The sequence below is a fragment of the Mesoplodon bidens genome (assembly GCF_964165515.1).
Source record: "Mesoplodon bidens genome assembly, chromosome: 7".
Taxonomy (NCBI): domain Eukaryota; kingdom Metazoa; phylum Chordata; class Mammalia; order Artiodactyla; family Ziphiidae; genus Mesoplodon; species Mesoplodon bidens.
In genome coordinates, this window is record NC_138164.1 from 31,603,730 (window position 1) to 31,628,050 (window position 24,321).

Sequence of the window (24,321 nt, forward strand, 5' to 3'; positions counted from 1 at the left end):
TTCTCCTCTTTGCCCCCTTTCTGTTCTCATCTATACACCCTACCCTCTCGGCCTTTACATCTCTGGGTCATTCCTTTCAATTAGAAGCACTCCCTCTTACCTTTCATGTTCCCTGTTCTCTCGGAGTTGTTTAAATCAGTGAGTACGCAGGTAGGGGAGACATATGATGGAGAGGAGAGAAAACCAACCCTCACCAGATAGAAAGCAGCTATATTTCTAACAAAGAGAGGGAGGACCAAGGATATGGGCAGTCCCCACAGCTGAGTGGTGGATGTTTAGCTTTTACAGGAAGGCGTCTAGTTTTCAAAACCCCAAACCACTATATTATACATCTGTTTTCATGTCTTTAAATTAAGCCATAGCTCTGCTTCTAAGGAAAGTGCCTGAAGAGTCTCCCCATGAGATTTTATATGTCTATCCTAAGCGTACTAACTTTCACGTCACTTGTAAAAGAGGACAGGGTCCTGCAGAAGTTGATGGCACCCACTCCACAGACGAGCATTTGGCTGTGGGAACCCTAAGGGTTCTTTTGCACACACTCAGCCCCTGTATACCCCTGGGAGGCACAGCAAATAGCAAACAAAGGCTCTCTCACTTACACGGAGCCGGGTCGCTGGTAACCATTGCTGGAGGCAGCGTCTAGCCTTAACCTCCTGCACATTTTGGGAGGCAGGTCTGGGTTTGGCGGGGCTTTGGGCGTCTCTTTGGAACCTATGGAAGTTAAGCTTTGAATGGATCCACTGTAGCTCTTGTTTCCTAAAGAGAAAGCCCAAGAAAAAAGGCAAGGTGCTATTAGACAAAATAAGAGCCATAACACGGTCCATGCGCATAACAAAAGGAGGCATTTTTCCCTGAGCCCAAATGAGAAGGGACGGAATGTTCTCTGAGCACAGCAGCCCATCACTCTGGGAGATCACAGTCTACCGTAATTACAAAGACATCACCTCACAGAGGTGGAAAGATCCAGGGAAAATATCACAGCATACAGGAGTTTTAAAAATCCGAGCTCAGGAACAAAGCAGTTAAGCATTGTCTGTCTCCCTTCACTATTAATTTGTCCCTCCTTAACCATGCTGAACAATCCAGCAGGTGACACAGGGACAACGACATCCTGCACAGGCTCTATGCTGGCTTACCTTCCGCTGCAGAGATGGATCTGAGAGAGGAAGCTGAGGCTCTTTTCAGTCCTGAAAGCCCATAAGGCCCTTTCTTGGTCAGGTCTATGGGTGGGGACACATCCCCTGGGCTAGCGACCGAAGTGACACTCTGGCAATCTGATTCTGCATCTGTTTTGGTTGCATCTTCTCTAGAACTTGACTCAGGACTAGTCGTCCAGAGACCAAGACTTTTCTGTCCATTGGAAGGTGATGGGGATGCAATCCAAGGAATCCCTCCAGATTTCTCCCTGGGAGGGCAGGAAGCGGACTTTGTCGTGCTGTTTTGTTCAGAGGAGTGAGAGGAAAGTGACTCAATGCTCCCCATGGGTGTGCTGTCCGGGCTGCTGCTATAGGAGTCGCCTGAGCAGGGGCAGGGGTGGGAGAGAAAAGAACAGTGGCTCTCTGTTGAAACCGGCACCCCCAAACCCTTCTGTTCTCCAGCTCTCATGTGCTCCGTGGCCACCTGACCCCACTGAAGTGATAGGCCTTTACGTGCTATGGAGGACTGTTCCTCAGTTCTGGAGAAAGGCTTTAAAATATGCATTTGAACTTGGTGAACACTTTTTTCAATACTATTCAAGGGAGCTTTTATATGTGCCCTGCCCGTATGAGATAATGTTATTTCTTGAAGCATTAGTGGGCTGACCTGAATTCAGACAAAATTTGCTTCTGAAACAGGACTCACAAGTATGAAAAATAAAATTTCTTGATGATATTAAAGAAATCAATGGAAGGGGGAAATGCTGAGACATATGTCTGCCTTCTTTTACTTTTCTGATCTTAGGTGATTCTGAGTTACAATGGTATCTGAGTCCTCCTTCATTCAAAGGCACCATTAACAGTCAGCTGCAAGCTATAAGCTCCTCAAAATTTTTAAAGAAAGGATTTTTCTCCTCTTTCTGCTAAGAATGTAGCAACATAAGAAAACTGGCTATTTTAACTGGCTGTATTTTTTAATGTTTCTACAAGTACGGTATAAGAAAAAAATCAGAGAAACTGTAATAAAGTATTCAAATAGTAGATCTAAATTAAAAATTAAACACTGATTGTGGGGAAAATTGGGAGTGTGGGGAGAGGGTTGGGAGTCGAAAATAAAATGAAAATGGCCACAGTTTAACACATGCTTTGGGCTCAAGCTGCCACCCACCTTATGGTGGGGCTTGGCTCAGAATAGTAAGTTAGCGATAATGTGTGGTGTAGATTCTCTTTTTATTTCTTTTCTCTCTGTTTCAGACCCTTTGATACCCAAGAGATGATGATTTAAGAACATAATGTGAAAGGAAGAAAGAAAATGACTGCCTCAGCCAGCCTTTCTCTTGCTTTCTTCTCTATGACTTTGACAATAGGACAAAACCTGCTACGAAGTAGCACCCGATGTACTTAATCACTGTTACAGAGAAAAAGGGCATTGCGCAAACTATTTTTTCCCTTTGTATCAGGAATGAATTTGCTTGTCCAAGGTACCTTCCAACTATACTGACAGAGACTATGTAATGTGGTGGGTGGGGGGGCAGGTGTTGGGACAGCAGCACCAGTAAGAATATCTTGTATTTCTACCTAAGTACTAATAAGCTGTGATAAAGCCGAATTAATGAAGAAGGCATCTCCCTGAGGCCAGTACACTTACTATCGGGTTCTGCCAAGCACGGGGTATACCTCCCTCTGGGCTTCCGGGAGCCTGTGGAAAGGCAGATTGCACGTGTCCTTCGGGATCCAGATCGAGACTGAGGCTGAGGAAGAGGGATGCTTGGGTCTGGGGCAGTATGAAAAATCTAAGTAGAAGAAAAATGGACCGAGGTCAATACAAAGGTGAAATTGACATTTTCGTCATAAAATTGGCTTTGAGAGCTATTAAATAATCTTAGAACTATACGTTACTTCATCAACTGCATGGAAAGAGATGCTTGATACAAAAAATAAATATCCTAGAGCGTTTATAACTTTTCCATTTACACTGAGTAATGCTTCCTCTGGGTTTTCTTTTTTATTCTTCCCCATTCCCCAACAGTGAAATTCAAATTTTCTGATAATTTTAAGAAATGTGTCAAATATTAACAAAAGTCTATGTCAAGACACACTGATTCTTTTTACTATGATATTTTCTTTCACCTTCATGCTGAACATAACCTGAGGGGAAGAGGCTCGTTTTGTACCATTCCCCAGCTGAGCAGCCCCTTGCCTCTCAGGAGAAGGTGCTGGCATGCTGTTGGCCCTGAACTGTCAAGAATATGACAAGCTGCAGGCAGAGGTCTGAGCACAGCTATAGGATGCAGCCATGCACTCTTGGGTTTTAAGAGCACTTACAGTCTTAGCTAGGTACCAAGGATATCCTTCTACAGGCACTAGAAAGGAACTGGGGAAGGAGAGAGGTGCTGCCATCCTCTCACAAGGACAAGATCAGACATAAATGGATCACAATGTTTAGACCTTCAATGGCTGAGTTTGCTTAATAATCCAATCAACTTGGCTCTCCCAATTTCTCACTTTTATAGTTATTCTAAGATCTCACTCTTTTAAAGAAAGCCTCCTTAGGGATTGGATATAGAGAGTTTCAAGACTGTTTCCTGATTATTTCTTTTGTTTTATCTAAAATATTAGATCTGCTGTATAAGGAGAGTCTAACTCCAAAAAGCTTAAAAAAGTTAAAATAGACTTAACCGCAAAATGATTCTATTTTCTGAGTATGAGTAAAAAACTAATTATATAAATACTAAAGAAGAAAATCTTGACAAGTAAATAATGTCAAAAGAAAGGAAATCATTTACTTAGAGGATTTTGAGAAGCACTTAAAAACTGAACAAGGAAAAAAGAAAATCAAAGTCCTCATGAAGAAGTAATTTATACAAAATTTACAAGACTGACACCAAATAGGAATCTGAGATCACAATGTGAGGATCATAGATGATACAAATGCAAAATTTCTTCTTAGAAGCCAGATAAAATTTTATACTTTCACATGAAAATTCAGTCTACCTTTTCATAGTGCTCTATCAGAATTTCAACCACAATATTCTGAAATTTAATATTCATCATGGCAGCCACAGTTTCTTCCTGTGCTCTCATTAGAGTCGGACCAAATATGACACCAAGGTTTGAGACAGTCATGAGATTTTGCTGGCTATGTAGTGACACTCTGCAAATAAGAGGAACAAAATATTTAAGTTATATGTTTAATAATTATTAAATGTTCTCATCCACTTAACTTATGGCATAAAGTATAAACATGCCATTACAGGCTAACTTTCCCAAATAGTCAGGTTCCGCTACTCCCAACTGGCATTAGTGGGTATAGTCTAAAAAGATGTAAAAAGTTAACACTGGCCAAAGTAAAACATAATTACAAAGGTTAATCTATTGAAGGAAAAAATCTTGATTTCCTAAATTGGGTTCAATCACCCTAGAGAGATTATCAGCTCTTTGGTATTTCCTACAGTACTATACTTCTTTTAGAACAGATGGTTAAGAGTAGACTGGTTGTCAGTCATAATGGTCATCATTAAAAAGCCTGCAGATAACAAATGCTGGAGAGGGTGTGGAGAAAAGGGAACCCTCCTACACTGTGGGTGGGAGTGTAAGTTGGTATAGCCACTGTGGAAAACAGTATGGCGTTTCCTTAGAAAACTAAAAGTAGAATTACCATATGATCCAGCAATCCCATTCCTGGGCATGTAACCAGACAAAACTATAATTCAAAAAGATACATGCACCCCTATGTTCATAGCAGCATTATTCACAATAGCCAAGACATGGGAACAACCTAAATGTCCACTGATGGATGAATGGATAAAGATGTGGTACATACATACAATGGAATACTACTCAGCCATAAAGATGAATGAAACAATGCAATCTGAAGCAACATGGATGCAACTAGAAATTACAATACTAAGTGAAGTAAGTCAGAAAGAGAAAGAAAAATACCATATGATATCACTTATATGTGGAATCTAAAATATGACACAAATGAACCTATCTATGAAACAGAAACAGAATCATGGACATAGAGAACAGACTGGTGGTTGCCAAGGGGGAGGGGGTTGGAGGAGGGATGGAGTGGAAGGTTGGGGTTAGCAGATGTAAGCTTTTATATAGAGAATGGATAAACAACAAGGTCTTCCTGTATAGCACAGAGAACTATAGTCAATATCCTGTGATAAACCATAATGGAAAAAAAAAAAAATATATATATATATATATATATATATATATATATAACTGAATAACTGTGTTGTATAGCAGTAATTAACACAACATTGTAAATCAACTATATTACTTCAATAAAAAAAATTTTTTTTTAAAGTAGAGAAAAGGAGTAGACTGGTTGTAATTATATTCGGATTCACTAAACATATATTGAGAACCTACTGCCAGGCATTTTCATAGATAATATTGTACTTAATCCTCCCAGGAAGTCAGTTATTTTCTATTGTACAGATTTTTCAAAGAGAAGCTCCTTAAGTAAAAATGATGTACCTGAGGTCACAGAAAATTAGGAACAGAGATTTTGTTTCAAATCGGGTCTCCTGACTTCAAGTCAAGAGTACCCCTGTGCTCCCCACATAAGATGACTGGTTAGGGCATGTTTCCATCCTACTTCCCTTCTATCCATCCACCATCCACCATCCATCCAAAACTTCCCTAAGTGCCTCCCTAGTGCTGAGCACTGGGCTAGGCAAACAGTAAGACAAGGAGATATGGTAGCATCAGTGCTGGCCTGAAAATGAAAATAAAATGAAAGGGCTCTGATAGTACTGACCTTAGAAAAGTAATCCCAGTAAACTCTCAAAAATGACTTTGACTAGTTAACTGATTTAATTTGGAAATTGGATGCATTAATAGGAAATCTCATTTATTTAACCAGTCTCCTAGGTTAACCACTGCCTTTTCTATCTTACTCCCAGCCAGGTTGTTAGAATATAAAGTTCTAGGAAGGAACACAAGATAATGTTTATATCTGATTGAGTATGCACACTAACTTCATTCTAGAAACAAAAGTAAAATTTTATGAGGAGTCTAGGATTCTGGATTATCCATGCAAATTTTGGCAAAGGACAGGAAGAGCTGACTGTCCCACTGACTGAATTTTCCCCTTGTGCCCAAGACAGCACTAGCTAAGAAGGTTCTTGGTTAGTATAAGAATTTCATTCCAAGTTTCCTTTTTATACAACCAAATATCATATTAATTGCTTAATATGTATTAGAGAGTCTACTAAGTCATCTGTAAAGGCAGTGAGCCTGTCTGTATTTAAAGCTTGGGTCCTTCCAACTTGGAAGCTGGGTGCAATCAGTCACATTATTTAATACCTCTCTCTAGGCTTCAGTTCCCTCATCTATAAAGTATAAGAATGACAATCCTTAGAGCAGTGTTGAGAGAATTAAATAAAATGAGTTAAATTGAATAAAATATGGTCTTAAAATAACATTCTTCCCTGTAATTAAATTGACTCTAGGTACTCTTGATGTACTCTAAAATGTAAGAGTTCCTGGTAACATAAGCACCCTAGAATATGACTGAATTAAGCTCACTGGGAAAAAATTTAGAAATCATAAAAAAAACTGGTCTGTTTTGAAAAGGAGAGTTAATGACTATGGTGTTCAGAAGATAAAATATTTTGATCACCTATTTTCTCTTCATTGAATTTCCCTTCTGCTGAGCTAGTCAGTCAGTACAGACCCTTATCATTCCACATTTCAGCCAGTTCTGGAACTCATTTCCTCAACTTTTGTACAAAGCAGATTCCACAGATGTCCTTGTTTTAAAGATAAAGTATTCTCAGAAATACATCAATTATTTATACCATGTCTCAGAGCTAATTAATGGAGATTTGGAATCAGTCATTGGTCCTTTAGGCCAATGACCAATCCAGGTCACTGATCTTAAATTCTCTTTCCGTAAGTCAATAAGTTGGCCAGGGACCAAGAGTGTTATTAGTTTACTTAAGTAAGTCATTGGTGATGTGAGCACACATTCTACTGCTGCTGCTCAGACAGTGGAGACTGACTTTTTACAGATTCAAGAAAGAGCCAGGAATGGTGGTGAAGGTTGGGCTGAAGAATTTTAAGTACTCTTCAGTGCCTAGACATTCTCTCTCTGCTATTTCCTGTATCACATTCATAATTAAAGGTGAAACTTGTGTTCATCTAACATTCTGAATAATTAAGCAAAAACATTTTATGTGAAACTCATGAAACTTTAAAGGTACATTTTAAAAGGCTTTGCTAAAAAATTAGCTTGAATACAGCAAGAGAATGCCCACTAAATACAGTATGGATAAGTTTCATGAAGAGGTCACAGAACTCAAAAACATAATCGAAGACTATGTAATTCTGACCAAGGATAGTGAGTCCCTATTCATTAGCTAAAAGAGGTGTTGATATGGGCAACAGTTAAAAATGAACTTGAAATGAAGTCATTCCTAGTGGATTTTCTTCTTATTTCAAGGAGGGTAAATTCATATTATCTCAAAGTCTGCAAGTTAAGATGAGACTGATTAATGTACATCCCTGTTTCAAATGTGCATGGCTCAAATTAGGATACATTGGGTTACTACTTGTAGCAAACAAGGAAGGATTAATCATTTGATTGTGAATCGTGGTACTCATTAAGACAAAAAAAGTTCCTATTTGTAAATGAGGCTAGAAGGGAATTTTTAAGTAAGTTTAAAACCTGAATTTGGACTTTTGTTTCCAGCAGCATGGTTAACAAACTTCTTGATTAAATGTGTGTGTGTGTGTGTGTGTGTGTGTGTGTGTGTGTGAATCAAGATAGATCTGTGATGGCTAAAGTTACGTGTCAAATTTTCTAGGCTGCAGTACCCTGATATTTGGTGAAACATAATTCTAGATATTTCTGTGAAAGTACTTTTAGATGACATTAACCTTAAAATCAGTAGGCTTTGAGTAAAGCAGACAACTGTCCATAACATGGGTGGGCCTCATCCAACATCAGTTCAAGGTCTTAAGAGAAAAAGACTGAGGTCCCTGAGGAAGAAGGAATTGTGCCTCAGACTGCCTTGGATTCAAGCTGCAACATTAACTATTCTCTGGGTCTCCAGCCTGCCTTGAAATCAGCCTCTGCAATTGTTTAGCCAATTCCTTGCAATCAATCAAGCTCTCTCTTATACATATGTGTGTGTGTATGTGTATATATATACATATATGCATATATGTGTGTATATATATACATACACACAAACAATATCCTATTGGCTCCGTTTCTCTGGAGAAACTTGACTAATACAATATCTATTTATCAAGATTTTTAAATACATAGATGAACTAACAGCAGAGTTAGAAAGATCTTCAGAGACCGACAGATACTATGAATCTGGAGAAGGAAGCTAACATTCAAGTGGCAGTTTGACCTGGTACAACCTGGTGACCCTAGTAGAATAGAGAACTGGTCTTCAAACTTTGGGCTTACAATGCATCTAAAAGAACTGGGAAAGAGCTATATACCCCTTCATATATTTTTAAGTTGACATGAAAATTTCCATCATTAGTATAATGGTTGCAAGGATATAATTATTTGCATGTCGTAAACATACACAGGTACACACACACACGTATAGACGTGTCTTAAAAACAAACTGCCACATCATTTTTTAAGCACATTCAATGGACTCTGATTATAATAGCAAGGTTATAGCTCCATCACACTCTTTAAAAAGACATGAACATGCTTAAGTTTAATAGATGAACAAGTAATTAAGTGAACAATATAAGTCAGAGAATTACTTGACCAGGTGCTTTATTAAGATGTCCAGCATCTCTCTGTTTTTCTCTGGCAATTTGTGCACCAATGCATGTACAGCCTCCACCCGGTAGTTTTGGTCATCAGACTCTGTAACATAAAAAAGGTTGCAAATGTTCAAATTTTAATTGTATTAAGATGCATACATAAACATTAGTAATTAAAGTATCATAACCACTTCCACCCATTGTGCCTTATAAGCACTGCTTCACATGGTAAGTATTACCACTATCATTTCCTAAGGCTTAGAGACGTTGAGTAATTTGTCCATGGTCTGCAATCAGAAAGTAGAGAAGTCGAACCCAGTTCTATCTAATCCAGACGTGTGTTCTTAGCCCCTGAGCTGTATACTTCCATACAACCATAATTCATCTCCTCCTTGGGTTTTGCTACACAAGGATAGAATAAAACCTTTAGCTGGGGGCTTCCCTAGTGGTGCAGTGGTTGAGAGTCCGCCTGCCAATGAAGGGGACACAGGTTCGTGCCCCGGTCTGGGAAGATCCCCCATGCGGCGGAGCGGCTGGGCCTGTGAGCCATTGCTGCTGGGCCTGCGCGTCTGGAGCCTGTGCTCCGCAATGGGAGAGGCCACAACAGTGAGAGGCCCGCGTACCGCAAAAAAAAAACCTTTAGCAACGTGAGTGATCACAGCAGTTGTTGCAAATGGCCTAATGTGCCAGTTACTACAATACACTCTAACACACTGAAACCTCCAAGTGACTCCATCAAACCAGAGGAAGCAGGTATTCCTTTCCAAATTTTATAGATCCAAAGATGGCAGGGAGTTATTTTTGTGAGGTGTCAGGATTATTGCACAAACAAAGGCCTGGTAGATTTTTAAGCCCACACTGATAATGGTAAATCTGAAAAGCAAAAAATCATCTAAAGCAAGTCTAGCCTACAAGGCAAAAACCAAGATGTTGACAAGTCTTCTAGAGAAACTTCTAATGCTTCAGAACAAGGAATCTATTTAATAGTCTCTTACTATAATAAACAGATTCTGGGTTGACTGCTCACCCTGCCAAGCCCTTTCTTCAGAAAGTGCCCAACACATAGGGTTTATATTTTGGAACCTTCATCTCTTCTGGGCACAGCTATTTGTACATGAGGTAAGGAAAGAGCCTGGCTTTGGTTGGGCCAAACATGAAGTTTCTCCCAGGTGTTGGAATGGAGACACCAAAACTGATCTGCCTGCTGGATACATGGAAAGGCACATCATGTAAAACCAGGCAGAAAGCCAAGAAAAATCTGTCTGGAAGCGAAGATAAGAATGAGGCAGATATGCAGCAAAGAATAAAAATAAGAGACCCTCCAAAAAGAGCTGGGAGGATGGGCAGAGAAACATCTATTTCCTACTCTGAGGTTCCTGGTTGCAGGCCATGGAAGGCAGGACCCATCCTCTGCCAAGGAGTTCTGAGGGACTCCCCTTAGTCTCTGAATAACTCCCCCTTTTTCCTGAGCTGGATTTCTCTTGCTTGAACCCAAATAATACCTAATTTTATGATCCTTGACCCAGACAAAAGATAAATTCTTATACATAAGACATATTTTAATTATCATGGTAGTGAATAATATGATCATTATTTGTCACAGAAGTGAAGAAAAAAAATCTTGTGACCAAATGTTTGCATCAGAACAACCAGCTCATTGAGCCATTCTAGCTAAGTGGATCAAACACCGTTTTCTATAAAACTAAATTTTTGTAAGAAAGTGTTCTAGGTTAAGGGTCAAAAAAGCTGGCTCGTAGTCTTGATATTGCTATGAATTTACCAGTGTCCTTGGACAAAGTCACCTGCCCCCTCTGGGTCCTGATTTCCTAGTTAATAAAATGAGGTTGGATTATATATTTTCTAAGGTCTTGTTCTTCTTACAAAGACAGATTTCTATAAAGAGGATGTAGAGTGCAGAGCTTTTTTTTTTTTTTTTTTTTTTCAGGAGAAAGCTAAGTAGTACAGATGTTTATGAGATCATGTGGTCAGTCATGTACACTGGACTGAAAACCAAGATCATTCAGCTTTACCTGACACTTCTGTCAGTAGACAATATTTCCTGTGACATTACAATGTATGGTAAACTAATGCAGCTGATTTCTTTCTTAGACTGTGAAAAATACTCTTGTTACAGTCATACCTCATACATCCTAACAATGAAATGCCAACTCCTAACTGTTACAACTTGTTGTGATGGGCTCAGATGGCGACCTGGCACTTTGAGCCCAATGTTTTACAAGTACACACTTCTAACTTCTCAGGTTACATGATTGTCACTGGCCCCTTCCCCTCCCTCCCAATTTTGAATTAAGCCTATCTATTCATATCACATTATAGCAGTCACAGATCTAAAGATACAACATAAATATCTGATCATCATCAAGAAATATAAAAAGAGAGAAAAGGTGCTTGCTGCCTGCCAAAAATATCTGACCCTTTCTCCAGATTTAGGAACACAGCATGTGAGTATGTGTATAGTGGAAGCACTGGCACAACTGACTGTACAGATTTGTGGTCTTGTTTATTTAACCATGAAATTGCTCTTGTAAGAAACTGACACTCACCAATCAAGTAAAATGTAATTCGAATAATTCCTCACAGCTCTTTCTAATTACATCATACTCGCCACCCCAATAAGGTCTTATTAAGTAACAAAGTATTTTAGTTCACTCTGTGATTTCTTATAACCATATTGTAAATTATTAACTATGAGAATGACAGTTTCTTAAGCAATAGACAGGCAAATGTTAACTAGCAGGTTTAAACTTACACCTCTAATACAGCATAAAACCACATCATTTATAATGCATCCAGTGGAAATGTACTTACTAACAGCAACAATAAAATCTTTGTGTAATTTGTAAGTCATCAGTGGTTCTGCGAGGCACCTACAACAGAGAATGAAGCAAATTTTAGAATGGCAGTATCTTCTGATTTCCCCTGACCTTTCAGTGCTTCTTTAAGAACTGGGTAATTAGGCGTATGATGAAGTCCTAGCAGGGAGTCTACAGGTAGTTCTAAAATGCAGACCTCAAAGATACTGACGCCCCTGAGCACTTCTTGCCACCACTGTATTAAAATGGGAGGCTGGGAGACAATTTTTTTTTTTTAACTTTGTGAGAACTATTGGACCATAGGAGCAAAATCCCTCTCAGATATGGGGGCAATAGTTTAAAACATTTTTTTTCAAATTCAACTTGTGGTGTCTTAAAAAAATACATGAAAACCCAAATTCAAATCTAACATGAAACAAATTATTATTTAGTATTCATAAATTACTGCAGCCTTTTAAGTGTATTGCTTGAACAAGCACATATAAGTTCCAGAACACTAAACATAATCATTACCACCCTGTGCTATTCCACCTTAAGTGAAGGAACTGTGCTAAGGAGTGAAGCTAAGAAACAGGGGCTCCCTGGGATCCGTGGTGACTGCCCAAGAGGGTGACTGAGAAACCACAGCACAGCGGCAAGAGTTAAGCCCCCTCACCTGAGGTAGTTTTTCAGCCCACTTGTTATTGTCTTATTATCCCACAGTTCAATATCAATGTCCATATCAGGAGGGGATTTGGGAGCTGAAAAGAATTAAAATAAGATGTTTAAACCATGCAATTCAAAACGTCACTCACACAGTTAAGAAAATGGATACTAACATAAGTAGGTCACAGAGAGAGGCATGTATTTCTTAGAATGCCAATGGAGTTAACTTTAGGATTGTTGTTTGCATGAGTTGGTGCAAAGCTCACTCTGACACTGAACCTCAAAGATTTCTTATGGAATATAGTTTTTCAAATCAGATGTTTGCTAATTGCTAACATCACAGCACACTTACTATGTATTAGGCTTACAAATAAGGAGGTGAAGGCATAGAGAGGTTAAGCAAATTACCCAAGGTCACAAAGCTTTTAACTGGCCCAGTTAAGATTCCAAGTCAGGCAATCTGAATCCCAGCATCCATAAATCTTATTGTACCTCTAGCTAATCAAAGGATACTTGAGGAAAAGTCCAATATTATAAAAAGGGCCCCTTCTCAAATTCTGATTGTTCATCTATTACAATGGACATTAAAAGCTGAATACAAATATTAATTTTAAATATGACTTGAAAATACTCAAAGATAAGCAATAATCTAGATCTCAAAGAAACCTATGGTTTGAATTTTCTTTAAGAATGCAAAAATTAAGTAAGTAACTGGCTTCATCCAAAACTTACAAAATGTGGTATTCATGAGTTTCTGAACTTTGGAGTTCACTCCTCCTATTCGGTAAAGACCTAAAATGGTGATGCCTAATGAGAAGGAAAAATCACAAGAAAATGGCTTAAGACACAGCTTCTGAAGTACAGAATGTTAAAAACTCAGATATATGCTTACACAAATCTGAAAGCTATGAATCCAATTTTACAGTCTAACTTCAGCAAACCTACCCTGGAAACACCCATCAGACATATATTTCTTAGGGCAGACATTGAACAGTGATTTGAAAGTCTATGAAGAGCTTCAAAATAGCAAAGTACACCTGCTTATTCACCACTACTTGAATATAAAAAAGCATCCAAGATGGAAAGGGATGATCAGTATTTCTCATACTCTGTTTCCTCAGTCACAGAGTCCTGCATGTTGAACAGTTTGATAGAATTGATAGCTTCACTTTAAAGGTGAGGAAACAGATTCAGAGATTTTAGGGAACCTACTTAACTTCTCAAAACTTCTAAGTGACAGCACCACAATTTGAATCTAAGTTTAAAGAACTCCAAAGCCCAATAGGAGGTTTTGCTGTAGACAAGTTTTCCAGGAAGTAAAAGGCAACTGGAGAGGACTTCAGGACCGAGGTCATAACTAGAATGCGGAAAGCTGCTGAAATTGTGACAATGACTAAAATCACTCTGAGATATAATGTAGGGAAAGAGGAGAGCTGAATTCAAGCTCCTTAGGAATCTTACCTTCCTAAAGCTTGAAAAAAAAAAAAAAACACAACAGAGTCCATCAATAAGAAGTAAAGTGAGGCTATATTATGGAAATTCATTAAAAAACAAGTATGTCTGTAGTATGATTTTGGTAAACTGAAGTTCAAAGTACAGTTACTTTGAACTGTATGTGGTTGTATAACTTATAATTCATATATTACTTAAAATAAATCTCCTGTTAATAACTAAGTACATCCTTATTCTGAGCAGTTTCTATGTAAGAAGGGACCACACAACAGTAACAGTGTACCCATCAGGCAACACTGACCTCTCGTTTCCACAGCTTGAATGCATTTTCTCACAAAGTTGAACCCTGCTTCATTTAAGTACACTGAAAGTAAAAGAAAATCATATTAAGTGTTTATGTTGAACTTGCATTCCTGCTTCAGTTGGCTCTGTAGTTTCATGGTTTGATGGCACAGGGGTTGTTACTGAATTTATCAAATATTTTGGTTAGCATATTAATTTTTATTTGGGAGTAGAAGTGAAGGAGGGAGGTTCACATTCACCAACGTTTTTTATATCAACTTGCTTCATTAGAAACATAGATCTAATAATAATTATATTATTAGATATAATTAATAATTATATTACATAGCTATTCACATATTTTTTCCCATGAGATTCTCAAAACAACATTATGAGGTAGAGAGAAAGCTTTGCAATCTTAAGATGGTTCACCAAGTTGCTGAAAACTGCTTTTCTTTGTTCTAAGATCTAGAGCCACATTTTAACTCAGGTCTCCTGAATTCAAGTTCAATGTTCTATTCTATTGCATTTTTTTTTTTTTTTTTTTTTTTTTGCAGTACGCGGGCCTCTCACTGTTGTGGCCTCTCCCGTCGCGGAGCACAGGCGCCGGACGCGCAGGCCCAGCGGCCATGGCTCACGGGGCCCAGCCGCTCCGCGGCATGTGGGATCTTCCCGGACCGGGGCACGAACCCGTGTCCCCTGCATCGGCAGGCGGACTCTCAACCACTGCGCCACCAGGGAGGCCCTCTATTGCATTTTGAATCATATTCAAAATAATTCAAAATATGCTTAGTAAGTCTGCTAAAAATCCCCGAAAGATCCTCCATTATGAAATAGCAATTTATTTTCATTGCTTTTTGACAGATTTTCTTTAGATTTTTCAAATTTTCTTAAGGTTTGGGGCCAGATCAAGTTAGATTACTTGTTTTGAGAGAAAGGATTTAAAAATACCAAATAACACTCAGAGGAAAAATTTAAAAATTTTTTGATACTATAATAAAATTTTTCATCAGATGTGGTGTACATATTATATTTCTTAATATTCCCAAATCATAGTATATGAAGACAATTCAAACCAATAAAAAATTAAAACTGGTTTCCATTTAAAGATGGTAGATTAAATACATCCATGTAACTACACAGATTCACAGACAAAAAAATATATATCAAAAAATTATGCTAAAAAAATAGGTGCCAGGAAAGACAAAAAACTTGGAAGAAATCCTAGACAACGAAAATCACTGAAACTGAATTGACTGAAAAGTTTGAGAAATCTGAGATTAGAAATGAGAAATCAAAAAAATAGAAGTACTACAATGCAATATCACCCCATACCTGTCAGAATGGCTGTCATCAAAAAAACAAAAGAACAAAAACACAAGTAACAACTGTTGCCAAGGATGTAAAGAAAAGAAAATCCTTGTATACTGTTGGTAGGAATGTAAACTAGTGCAGCCACTGTGGAGAACAGTATGGAGGTTTCTCAAAAAACTAAAAATAGAACTAGCATATGACTCAGCAATCCCACTCCTGGGTATATATCCAAAAAAACCCAAAATATTAATTCAAAAAGGTACATGTATCCCAATGTTCACTGCAGCATTATTTACAATTGCCAAGATATGGAAACAACCTAAGTGTCCATCAGCAGATGAATGGATAAAGAAGATGTGGTATATATACACACAATGGAATACTACTCAGACATAAAAAAGAATAGCAGCAATTGGGTATTATGCTAAGTGAAACAAGTCAGAGAGAGAAAGACAAATCCTGTATGATATCACTTATATGTGGAATCTAAAAAATACAACAAACTAGTGAATATAACAAAAAAGAAGCAGACTCACAGATATAGAGAACAAACTAGTTGCTACCAGTGGGGGAGGAGTGGGAGGTACAAACTATTGGATGTAAGATAGGCTCAAGTGTGTATTGTACAAAATGGGGAATATAGCCAAAATTTTGTAATAATTTTGTAAATGGAAAGTAACCTTTAAAAATTGTATAAAATTTTTTTAAATATTAAAAAAATCTAGAGGCACTGACTTGGTAGAATATTTATTATATGTTGTTAGGCCAAAAAATGTAATCTATAGGACAATACAACCCAATTTCTTAAAACATAAAATTTGAGGGTATGAATGTTTCTATTTTCCTAGGAAAAAGCTCTAGAAAGATCATGAAAATTGCAAGTAAGAAAGAAAAGGACAGAAGGTAGAAATTGTCGTTTTTATTCATTGGATTTTGTAACTATTTTATATATCTTTTAAATTAGTTTTTAGAAATAAAAAATAGATTTAAACATGTAAAAATGCCAAAACTAAAATATATATTGCTACCAATACAAATTGGCTTATTTATTTGTGTGTCCCCAGTGCCCTAGATGTCAAGGGAACAGAACTCAGTGAATGCTTTGGGTGAACTCAACATACAAGAATGAATGGCCATTAATCAAGCATCTTTCTAGAGCTGACTACCTACATGAGAGGGGAGCTTCTTTGGGCACCAAGAAGGGATTGCTTACTTCCAATAACCCAAAGTGCCAAGCACAGCATTATAGTGTGAATACATTCAGATAATTTAAAATATTTATTGAACATAGGAAAAAAACAGGTAGAATGGAGAAGTAAGGAATCAATTATTAATTTTCATTTTTAATAACAGAAACTGAGCCAAAAAATGTAACCCTGGTAAAAATTATACACTAGCATTTTTGTGTCATTTAAAACTGCAAGTTCCTGACATTTATAACATTTGGTTCTTGAGGTCACATTTTTCAACTTTTCAATAAAAAGTATTAAAAGAAAGAGAAATCCACTTTTTAAAAATTTCAGTAAAACCTGCCCTTGGCTAAATGAACAAAAATAACTGTGATATATAAAAGCAGATTTTCTTTAAATATCCATTTTGAGAAAAATAAGTAATAGCCAGGCTATATCTTGAAGGTATACTGGGATATTTTGTGGCAATAACCCATTCTATCCTAGTAAACCAGTATCACAGGCTAATTATGAAGAAGAAAATCTTACAAACATTCAGTCTGACTGCCAGGTCATTCCATGGGTGCCACTGTCCTGATGTGTCCCATGGACCTTGTGTTTTAGCTCTCTTCACGTGAGTAAATAAAACATTATCGATCAATTCAGAAATGTGAAAAAATACACTGTGTTGGCAAAAATAAGCATGCATTTTTGTTTTGTTTCCTTTGAACATCCTTTTCTATTGCCTGAAAGAGTATAAAGAGGTTCCGTGGTGCAGAGGTAGCACCCAGCTTTGCTTAGAGCCAGGCAAACCTGGGATGGATCTCAGCTCTACTATTTACTGCTGTGTGGATGGAAGTGTGCCTATTAACTTTTATGAACTCTAGTTCTTTCATCTATAAAATGAGGGAAATAACAATACCTATGTTAAAGGGTTGTAGTAAGATGAAGACAAAATCCACATGAAACACTGAAGAGTGGAAAACAATGGAAAAAACCTAATCAGATGCTAGTTTCCTTCCCCATGTGCTCCTATCCACACATCACTGAGAAACAGAAGAAGAAACAGTAAAAAAAAAAAAAAAAGGGGGGTCAGTCACTAGTACTAACCAGATGAAAGAAACAGTAGTTACTCTCCCATTTAGCAGCTGTATTACTGGACACAGTTTTAGTCTCTCTCATCCTCAGATTCCTCTACTGTACAGTAAGGATAATAGTACTATTGTGTTCACAGGGCTATTCACAGATGAAATACGTTAACATTTGCAAAGCTCCTAGAATAGTACTTGGAATATACTAAGTGGTGCAGAAGTGTTGGCTGTTATCATCATCATCATCATTATTGGCTAGAGGAGAATATAAAATCTACATATGTCAATCACATGTATTCTTCGGGCCTGGCTGAAGTCACGGGGGCTTGAGGTACTATGTGCCAAAAGTGTTATTTTTCAGAGGCATACTATATTACTTATTTTTAAAATATTTGGGGCCAGGGCAATGGTCTATTTTTTTTAATATAAATTTATTTATTTATTTTTGGCTGCGTTGGGTCTTTGTTGCTGCGCATGGGCTTTCTCTAGTTGTGGTGAGCAGGGTGTACTCTTCGTTGTGGTGCGCAGACTTCTCATTGTGGTGTCTTCTCTTGTTGCGGAGCACAGGCTCTAGGCGCACAGGCTTCAGTTGTTGTGGCATGCGGGCCTCAGCAGTTGTGGCTCACGGGCTCTAGAGCACAGGCTCAGTAGTTGTGGCACACGGGCTTAGTTGCTCCATGGCATGTGGGATCTTCCCAGACCAGGGATCGAACCCATGTACCCTGCATTGGCAGGGGAATTCTTAACCCCTGCACCACCAGGGAAGCCCACAATGATCTATTTCTTTAAAAAAATGGAGATCAGGCATAAACCACTCAGGCCCTGTGAATCTAGCTGACCACTGAAGAGACAACAAGTTGGATATTCACATATATGTCCCTATACTCTCATTAAACTTCAATAATCACAATGAACAAACACATCCTCTCATTGGAAGGGAACTGTAGTAGCCTGGGATTACTGTTCACTCATATTTGCTGCTCCTTCCTGCAGGAAGATTATGTTTCTCAGCTCCCTCTAAGACAGACTTGGTCATATGATATGCACTAGCCAACGAAATATGAATGGAAGTCACAAATGTCATTATCCATCAGCTAGGAACAGCTGGTATGTATTGTGGAAGCCTGCCATTTTTTTCCCCCCTCTGGTACAAGATCATCAATGTTACAGAGAAAAGGTACTACATGAGCTTGGGTTTTAGAGTAAAAATTATGTATAAGAGAATCACAGCTGACCTGAATGGACATATCGCATATTCAAGAGATGAACCTTTATTGTGGTTAAGTCTCTGAGACCACAGCATAACCTGGCCAGTTCTGATTTAATCATGTATAACCTAAACAGATTATTATGGCAGAAAGGACTAAATGGAATAAAGCCAATCCCACACACTTCGCTTTTCCTCGCTTAACTGGTATTTATCCGAGTTTCTGGCTACTGATTTGTCAATTCATATAAAAAGGCAGCACCCCTTCATGGCTGCCTTACAGACTACTGATCAACAGTGCCTTCATGCAAGCACTCAGCAGCTTCTGCTGAGGTCTGAGGAGAAGGCGATATGGCTTAAATAGGCTTTAGCACCCTCTGTCTCCCAGTGAGTGATGGAGGAGGAAGTCACAAGGAGTGGTGCTTCTGAGGGAAGTCAGGGACAAACACATTCGGTAAAGGAAACCTTTCCACCTTCCAAAGCCATGAAGGGGTTACTACACTTAGTATGCTAGTGCTAATGAAAATTCAGCAAAAATAGGTCTCTATAGCTTAAAAAAGAAAACCTGGGAACTCCTTAATGTTCAAATGAGAAGTCAGTGGAAGGGGTTCTTACTAAATAAAATCACACCATTAAAAGCTGATAATTTATCCTGATTCTTTCTTTAGTGGAGGGCAAGTACTCCTGCTGCAGCGGTAGAGAGGGGAGCATATCCGTCTGTCTGTAGTATGAGCTACTGAATCAGGGCTCAGTGCCTGGCCCAGAGCAGGCAGACAACATGTGCTTACTGATCCATAGCTGGCTAGTTATTGGTTTGTAGCTGGCTTGCTCAAGTACCCTCTCTGGCTTCTACAAGGGTTAGAGCTTATCAGCTAACAGGAGTTGCTTTTGTCAACTCCTCTCCAGGGCTCTTACCCCAGCCCAGTATCTCTCTGTAGAGAGGACCAGAGGGTTATGCAGAATAAAACTACCACAAATTCCCAGGAATTGGAATCTTACAATATTAATGATACCTGGCCTTTGGGGGTAAAGAAGAAGATTGGCTAAGGTAAAGAACTTAATTTATTCGATCAAAAGTTAGATAGAAACATTCCTATTTCCCTCCAGCAACTATTCAGGGCTAAAGTTTTTATTGAAACTCAAGTAAAGTTTCCATAAGGCAGTTTAGCAGCACAAAAGCTATTAATCTCAACAGAATTCAAACAGCCGTGAGGAGGAAAAAAAAGAAAGAATTGTTTTCCATGCAGCTAACAAAGCAAAAGTCCTTGTACCTTCAATTTCCTAGTAATTAAAAACCCAGCATGTCCTTACAGATGTAATCTACTTGGCCTTACAATACATTCTCAGGGTTGACAAAACAAAGCAGCACTTGTCTTTAATTTCCAATTCACATTTCTAGTCTGCCATTTCAGATTAAAAGGCCCCTATCACAGACAACTAATATCATACTATACATGGCTTGAAAGAAACAGGAAAAGAAGATGAGTGCATTTAATGGCGTTTGTGGTTCCCACAGGACATTTTCTTTTTTCCCTAAAGGTAGCAGTTAACTCTCCACAGCCCCAGCCCAAACTATTTTCTCTTCCTGCTCTGCCCATGAAGAAGACTTGAGCTCTGACCCTCTTCCTGGGTCTCAGTGATGGAAACAGAACTATATTTGCTCAGTGGCCTTGGGGAGAAGAACTGAGCTATCTAAATAGCAGTAGGAAGTGCCAAAACATTTGTGACAGATGGCACTTGCCAAGGATAAGAATGCGTTCACTTTTTCTGTTTGTTGCTGGGGAGAAGACATTCCCTGGGCACACAAGGGAAAAGCCACTGAAACACAGAGTGGTAGAAATTTGGAGTTGTTGGGAAATTATAAAATTATCCTCTAGTCCAATCCCTTTGATTTTGTACATGAGAACTGAATGTTAGGAGACTTTACCACTACACAGCTGAGTGGTGACTTTTAATAGAAGAAACATCATTTGAAAGAACTTCCTTTTTCTTATTCACAATGATTGGAATAAAGTAGTTCCAAAATGGAGTATCGTTGAACTGAATTGCATGAGAGAATGAGAACTAGAAACCTTTCCTTTCGCAATTCCCAATTTCTCCAGACCTAGGGTAGAGGGACCAGCTGAAAAGCCACCAAATCAAATGTATGTATGAGTGGGGACAAGGCTCAGGGCACCAAGAGACAATGCCAGAGAAACAAGCCTAGGAAAAAAAGGCAACTGCCTCTGTCCCTGTTAACAACTAGTCCCATGATGAAAGTCTCACGACAGAAAAGGTCTCTCAAGACAGATAACTTGCTTCTTTGAAAAATGAGCTCAAATGACGGAATTATATTTTCAATGGCACGGCTTGAGGAACAGTTTAGTTCTAATCTTTTTTTTTTTTTTAGTTCTAATCTTAATTGAGTGATAATCTGTGTAGTAAGCACTCTCAAAATAAATCCATTCCCAAAGTCTTATAATTTCAAGAAAAGGGTACTGTGGTATATTTTACAACCAGAAAAGTATCTGTGGATTTAATATACTGTAACTGACCAATGCTCTAGCTTTTTAACTTGATGCATTTTTCATAAAGACGAGTCAAATCTTCCTTCTCTACTAAATTATGCTAGTCTCATTTACAGCACCTAGATTCTAAAAATGGTAAATTAAGAGTAACCACAAAGTAGGGAGACTTTTTCAGGTTAGGCTTGTAAAGAGTCTCATTACAGTCACAGCACAGTTTCACTCTCCATTGAACAGCATATGTTCTCTGTATATTCACAGTATGGCCTTATTTTAGGACACTAGATAGTTCTTCATCTGTCTGTTGCTTTTAGGGTTTTCAGTGAAAGCACAGACTACTCCCAATTGCTGACATTCAAAACAGTTTTTTATCTGAGTTTTATATTTTACCACCCTAAGCTTGATTGTTATCTTCCACAGTTCAAAAACACACATGCCCAGCAAAACTGAGTTTCCAAAGAATAACAGGAATAATTTAAGATAAGTGGAATCCATCTGAATTACCAAGGCTATAAAGAAGCACTTCTCAAGATGGCAAATGAATCAAGGCTGGTACTGGTTTCAAATACCAACTGTGAGAGAAGTTACAGACTAAAATTGACATAACGCCACCTTGGGGGAGAGTCAGATGTCAAAAAGGGACATAGATCTCAGAAAACAAAATGATGTGTAGAAAAATGATGGAAGGGGCAAACATAAGGAAGACACAAGCTGCTGAACTCATAACATAATGAACTCGCATGATTTATTCAAGATCAGAGAAAGAGGTTTGAGAACTTCACAATCACTGGCATATAATTTTGAACTGAAACAAATAAAATTCTGAACCTATTACTAGGAAGAAAACATGATGCTACTCTTAATAGGATCAAGTACTTGAATCTGGAATACTGTTTAGCATAAAAATATGTCTTAGGAGTCATTAAATCACTGGAAAAATAGTGGCTGATAAGACACATGATAAAAGAGAAAGGGGTAAAATTACAGCCTGAGGAAGAGATTCAAAAGTACATTAATAAATTTTAGGCCTTGATATAGTAGATCGTTCAAAATTATATGCAAAAAGATTAAATTCTGAGGACTTGGAAAGGCACTTCATTGCATGTTGGATTGAAAATGTTTAGAAAGCCTTCCTCACACAAATTGGCAATACCAAAAAGTCCACCCCACAGCAAGGGGGAGCTTAGTTGTAGAAGGTACAATCAATCCTGTGCCTCTACTAGTCAGAGTTTCTTTTATTGGTGGCATTTGCCATAGTCTTGACTTTTAAAACAGAGTACTGATTCTGTTCAGGTAAGCAAATATGAATCTCCAAGAATGTGTAAAAACAACCCAAAACAAGTGTAATTTTGGATAACTTGGCTTTATACCAACGTAGCAAGACCTTTTGAAATGACTATGCAATTTCACATGTAACTTTTTAGAACATTTAGAATACTTAAAAAGATGTTATTTTCTGCATTTATAAGCAAATTTACTAGACTACAAAAGATGCCTGGTGTTTAGGAAGATTATATTTTGCCAGAATCACAAATTTGTCTCATTAGGGTGTTGAGTTTGAGAGAATGAAATTTACTAGTTTTTTTTTTTTTTTTTTTTCCTTTTTTTTTGGTACGTGGGCCTCTCACTGTTGTGGCCACTCCCGTTGCAGAACGCAGGCTCCGGACGCTCAGGCTCAGCGGCCATGGCTCACAGGCCCAGCCGCTCCGCGGCATGTGGGGTCCTCCCGGACCGGGGCACGAACCCGTGTCCCCTGCATCGGCAGGCGGACTCCCAACCACTGCGCCACCAGGGAAGCCCTACTAGTTTTATATTTATAATTTGACATGTCTGTAGAAGCTTGTTTGATTAAATGTATAAGTGGGAGAATTTTATCAAATTTATGGAAAAATAAAGAAGTGAAAATGACTTACTTTTAAAATTAGTACATTTATAAAAAAGAGCTGTATGTTGATTAAAAATAGGATTAAAGAAAAATTATGGCTTAAGACAAAATAATAAAAATAAAACTCAAAAATAGGTTTAAGATTTATAACTTCAAGTACTACCTATTAATAGAGCAAAGGTAATTTAAAGATTCTTTTCATGATCAAAATCTCCCCCTAGGCAATAAAAGCCTAATGGCACTGAGTAAGAATAAGAGCAAATATGTGCTGAGCACACATCTCAGGGAAGGCCTGCATGGAGAACTATGGAGAAGAGATGGAATCTGTCACCAGGAGTTCAGGGAACTGGGTGGAAATCTGATACATCATATCAAGAGACAGAATGTGATAAATCATACAAACACATGGACTCTCAGACACCTATTTCTCTGAAACACGTATCAATTTATAATTACACATGGTGGTATAGTGATGTTTCAGGTGCCTAAGACTATAGGAAAGCTGATTTCCAGAAGAGTGAGTCTTTACTACAAGAAGCCCAAACTCCCTCCATCACAGCATAAGTACATTTGATAACTTTCTCAGTCAAATTACCTAGTTATGATAAAAACCCTAGTTCCAAGCTGCATTAAGTATCAAATATATTCTGATTGACTTGACCACGTCCCCATTCAAAACCTCTATTCAATATCTTATGTATATATTCATTTGTTTTTCAGGAAGGATTTGTCTTTGAGTAGGTTCATTTGAAATTGAAAGGACTATCTTTATACTGGATATGAACAATGAAACCAATGTTAGAAAACACATTTCAAACTCTACTCAAATGCAAATTACACAACAGATTACTTTTTAGGTAATTGTTTAGAATGAACATTCAGTACTTACAAACCTCTTATCGCTTGGTTAATGTTTCCTTGATTAGATAAAAGTGGGCAATTAAAGATTTTATACTAATCACTCTGATTGGCAAAAAAGAAAGGAACACAAGAATAAAAACTGGAAATATTATTTTAACTCTTTAACATTAAAGGTATTTT

At 38.0% G+C, this 24,321-nt stretch overlaps 1 protein-coding gene across 3 annotated transcripts in view; it reads right to left on the minus strand.

The window, feature by feature from the left end:
- The window catches only part of ARHGAP42 (Rho GTPase activating protein 42), a gene marked incomplete at its 3' end in the record, with an annotated part of 300,025 nt that overhangs the window by 13,398 nt on the left and 262,306 nt on the right, over nt 1-24,321 (minus strand). For 2 of the 3 annotated variants that reach the window (XM_081238752.1, XM_081238751.1), the window contains 9 exons: nt 14,130-14,192; nt 13,109-13,183; nt 12,387-12,471; nt 11,727-11,785; nt 8,895-9,000; nt 4,131-4,290; nt 2,785-2,929; nt 1,137-1,517; nt 600-756 (listed from right to left, as the gene is read on the minus strand). In XM_081238752.1, the coding sequence (XP_081094878.1) occupies nt 600-756; nt 1,137-1,517; nt 2,785-2,929; nt 4,131-4,290; nt 8,895-9,000; nt 11,727-11,785; nt 12,387-12,471; nt 13,109-13,183; nt 14,130-14,192 (1,231 nt within the window). Of the gene's footprint in view, nt 1-599; nt 757-1,136; nt 1,518-2,784; nt 2,930-4,130; nt 4,291-8,890; nt 9,001-11,726; nt 11,786-12,386; nt 12,472-13,108; nt 13,184-14,129; nt 14,193-24,321 lie in introns of those variants that run through there. The other variant, XM_081238753.1, reaches the window with a different exon arrangement.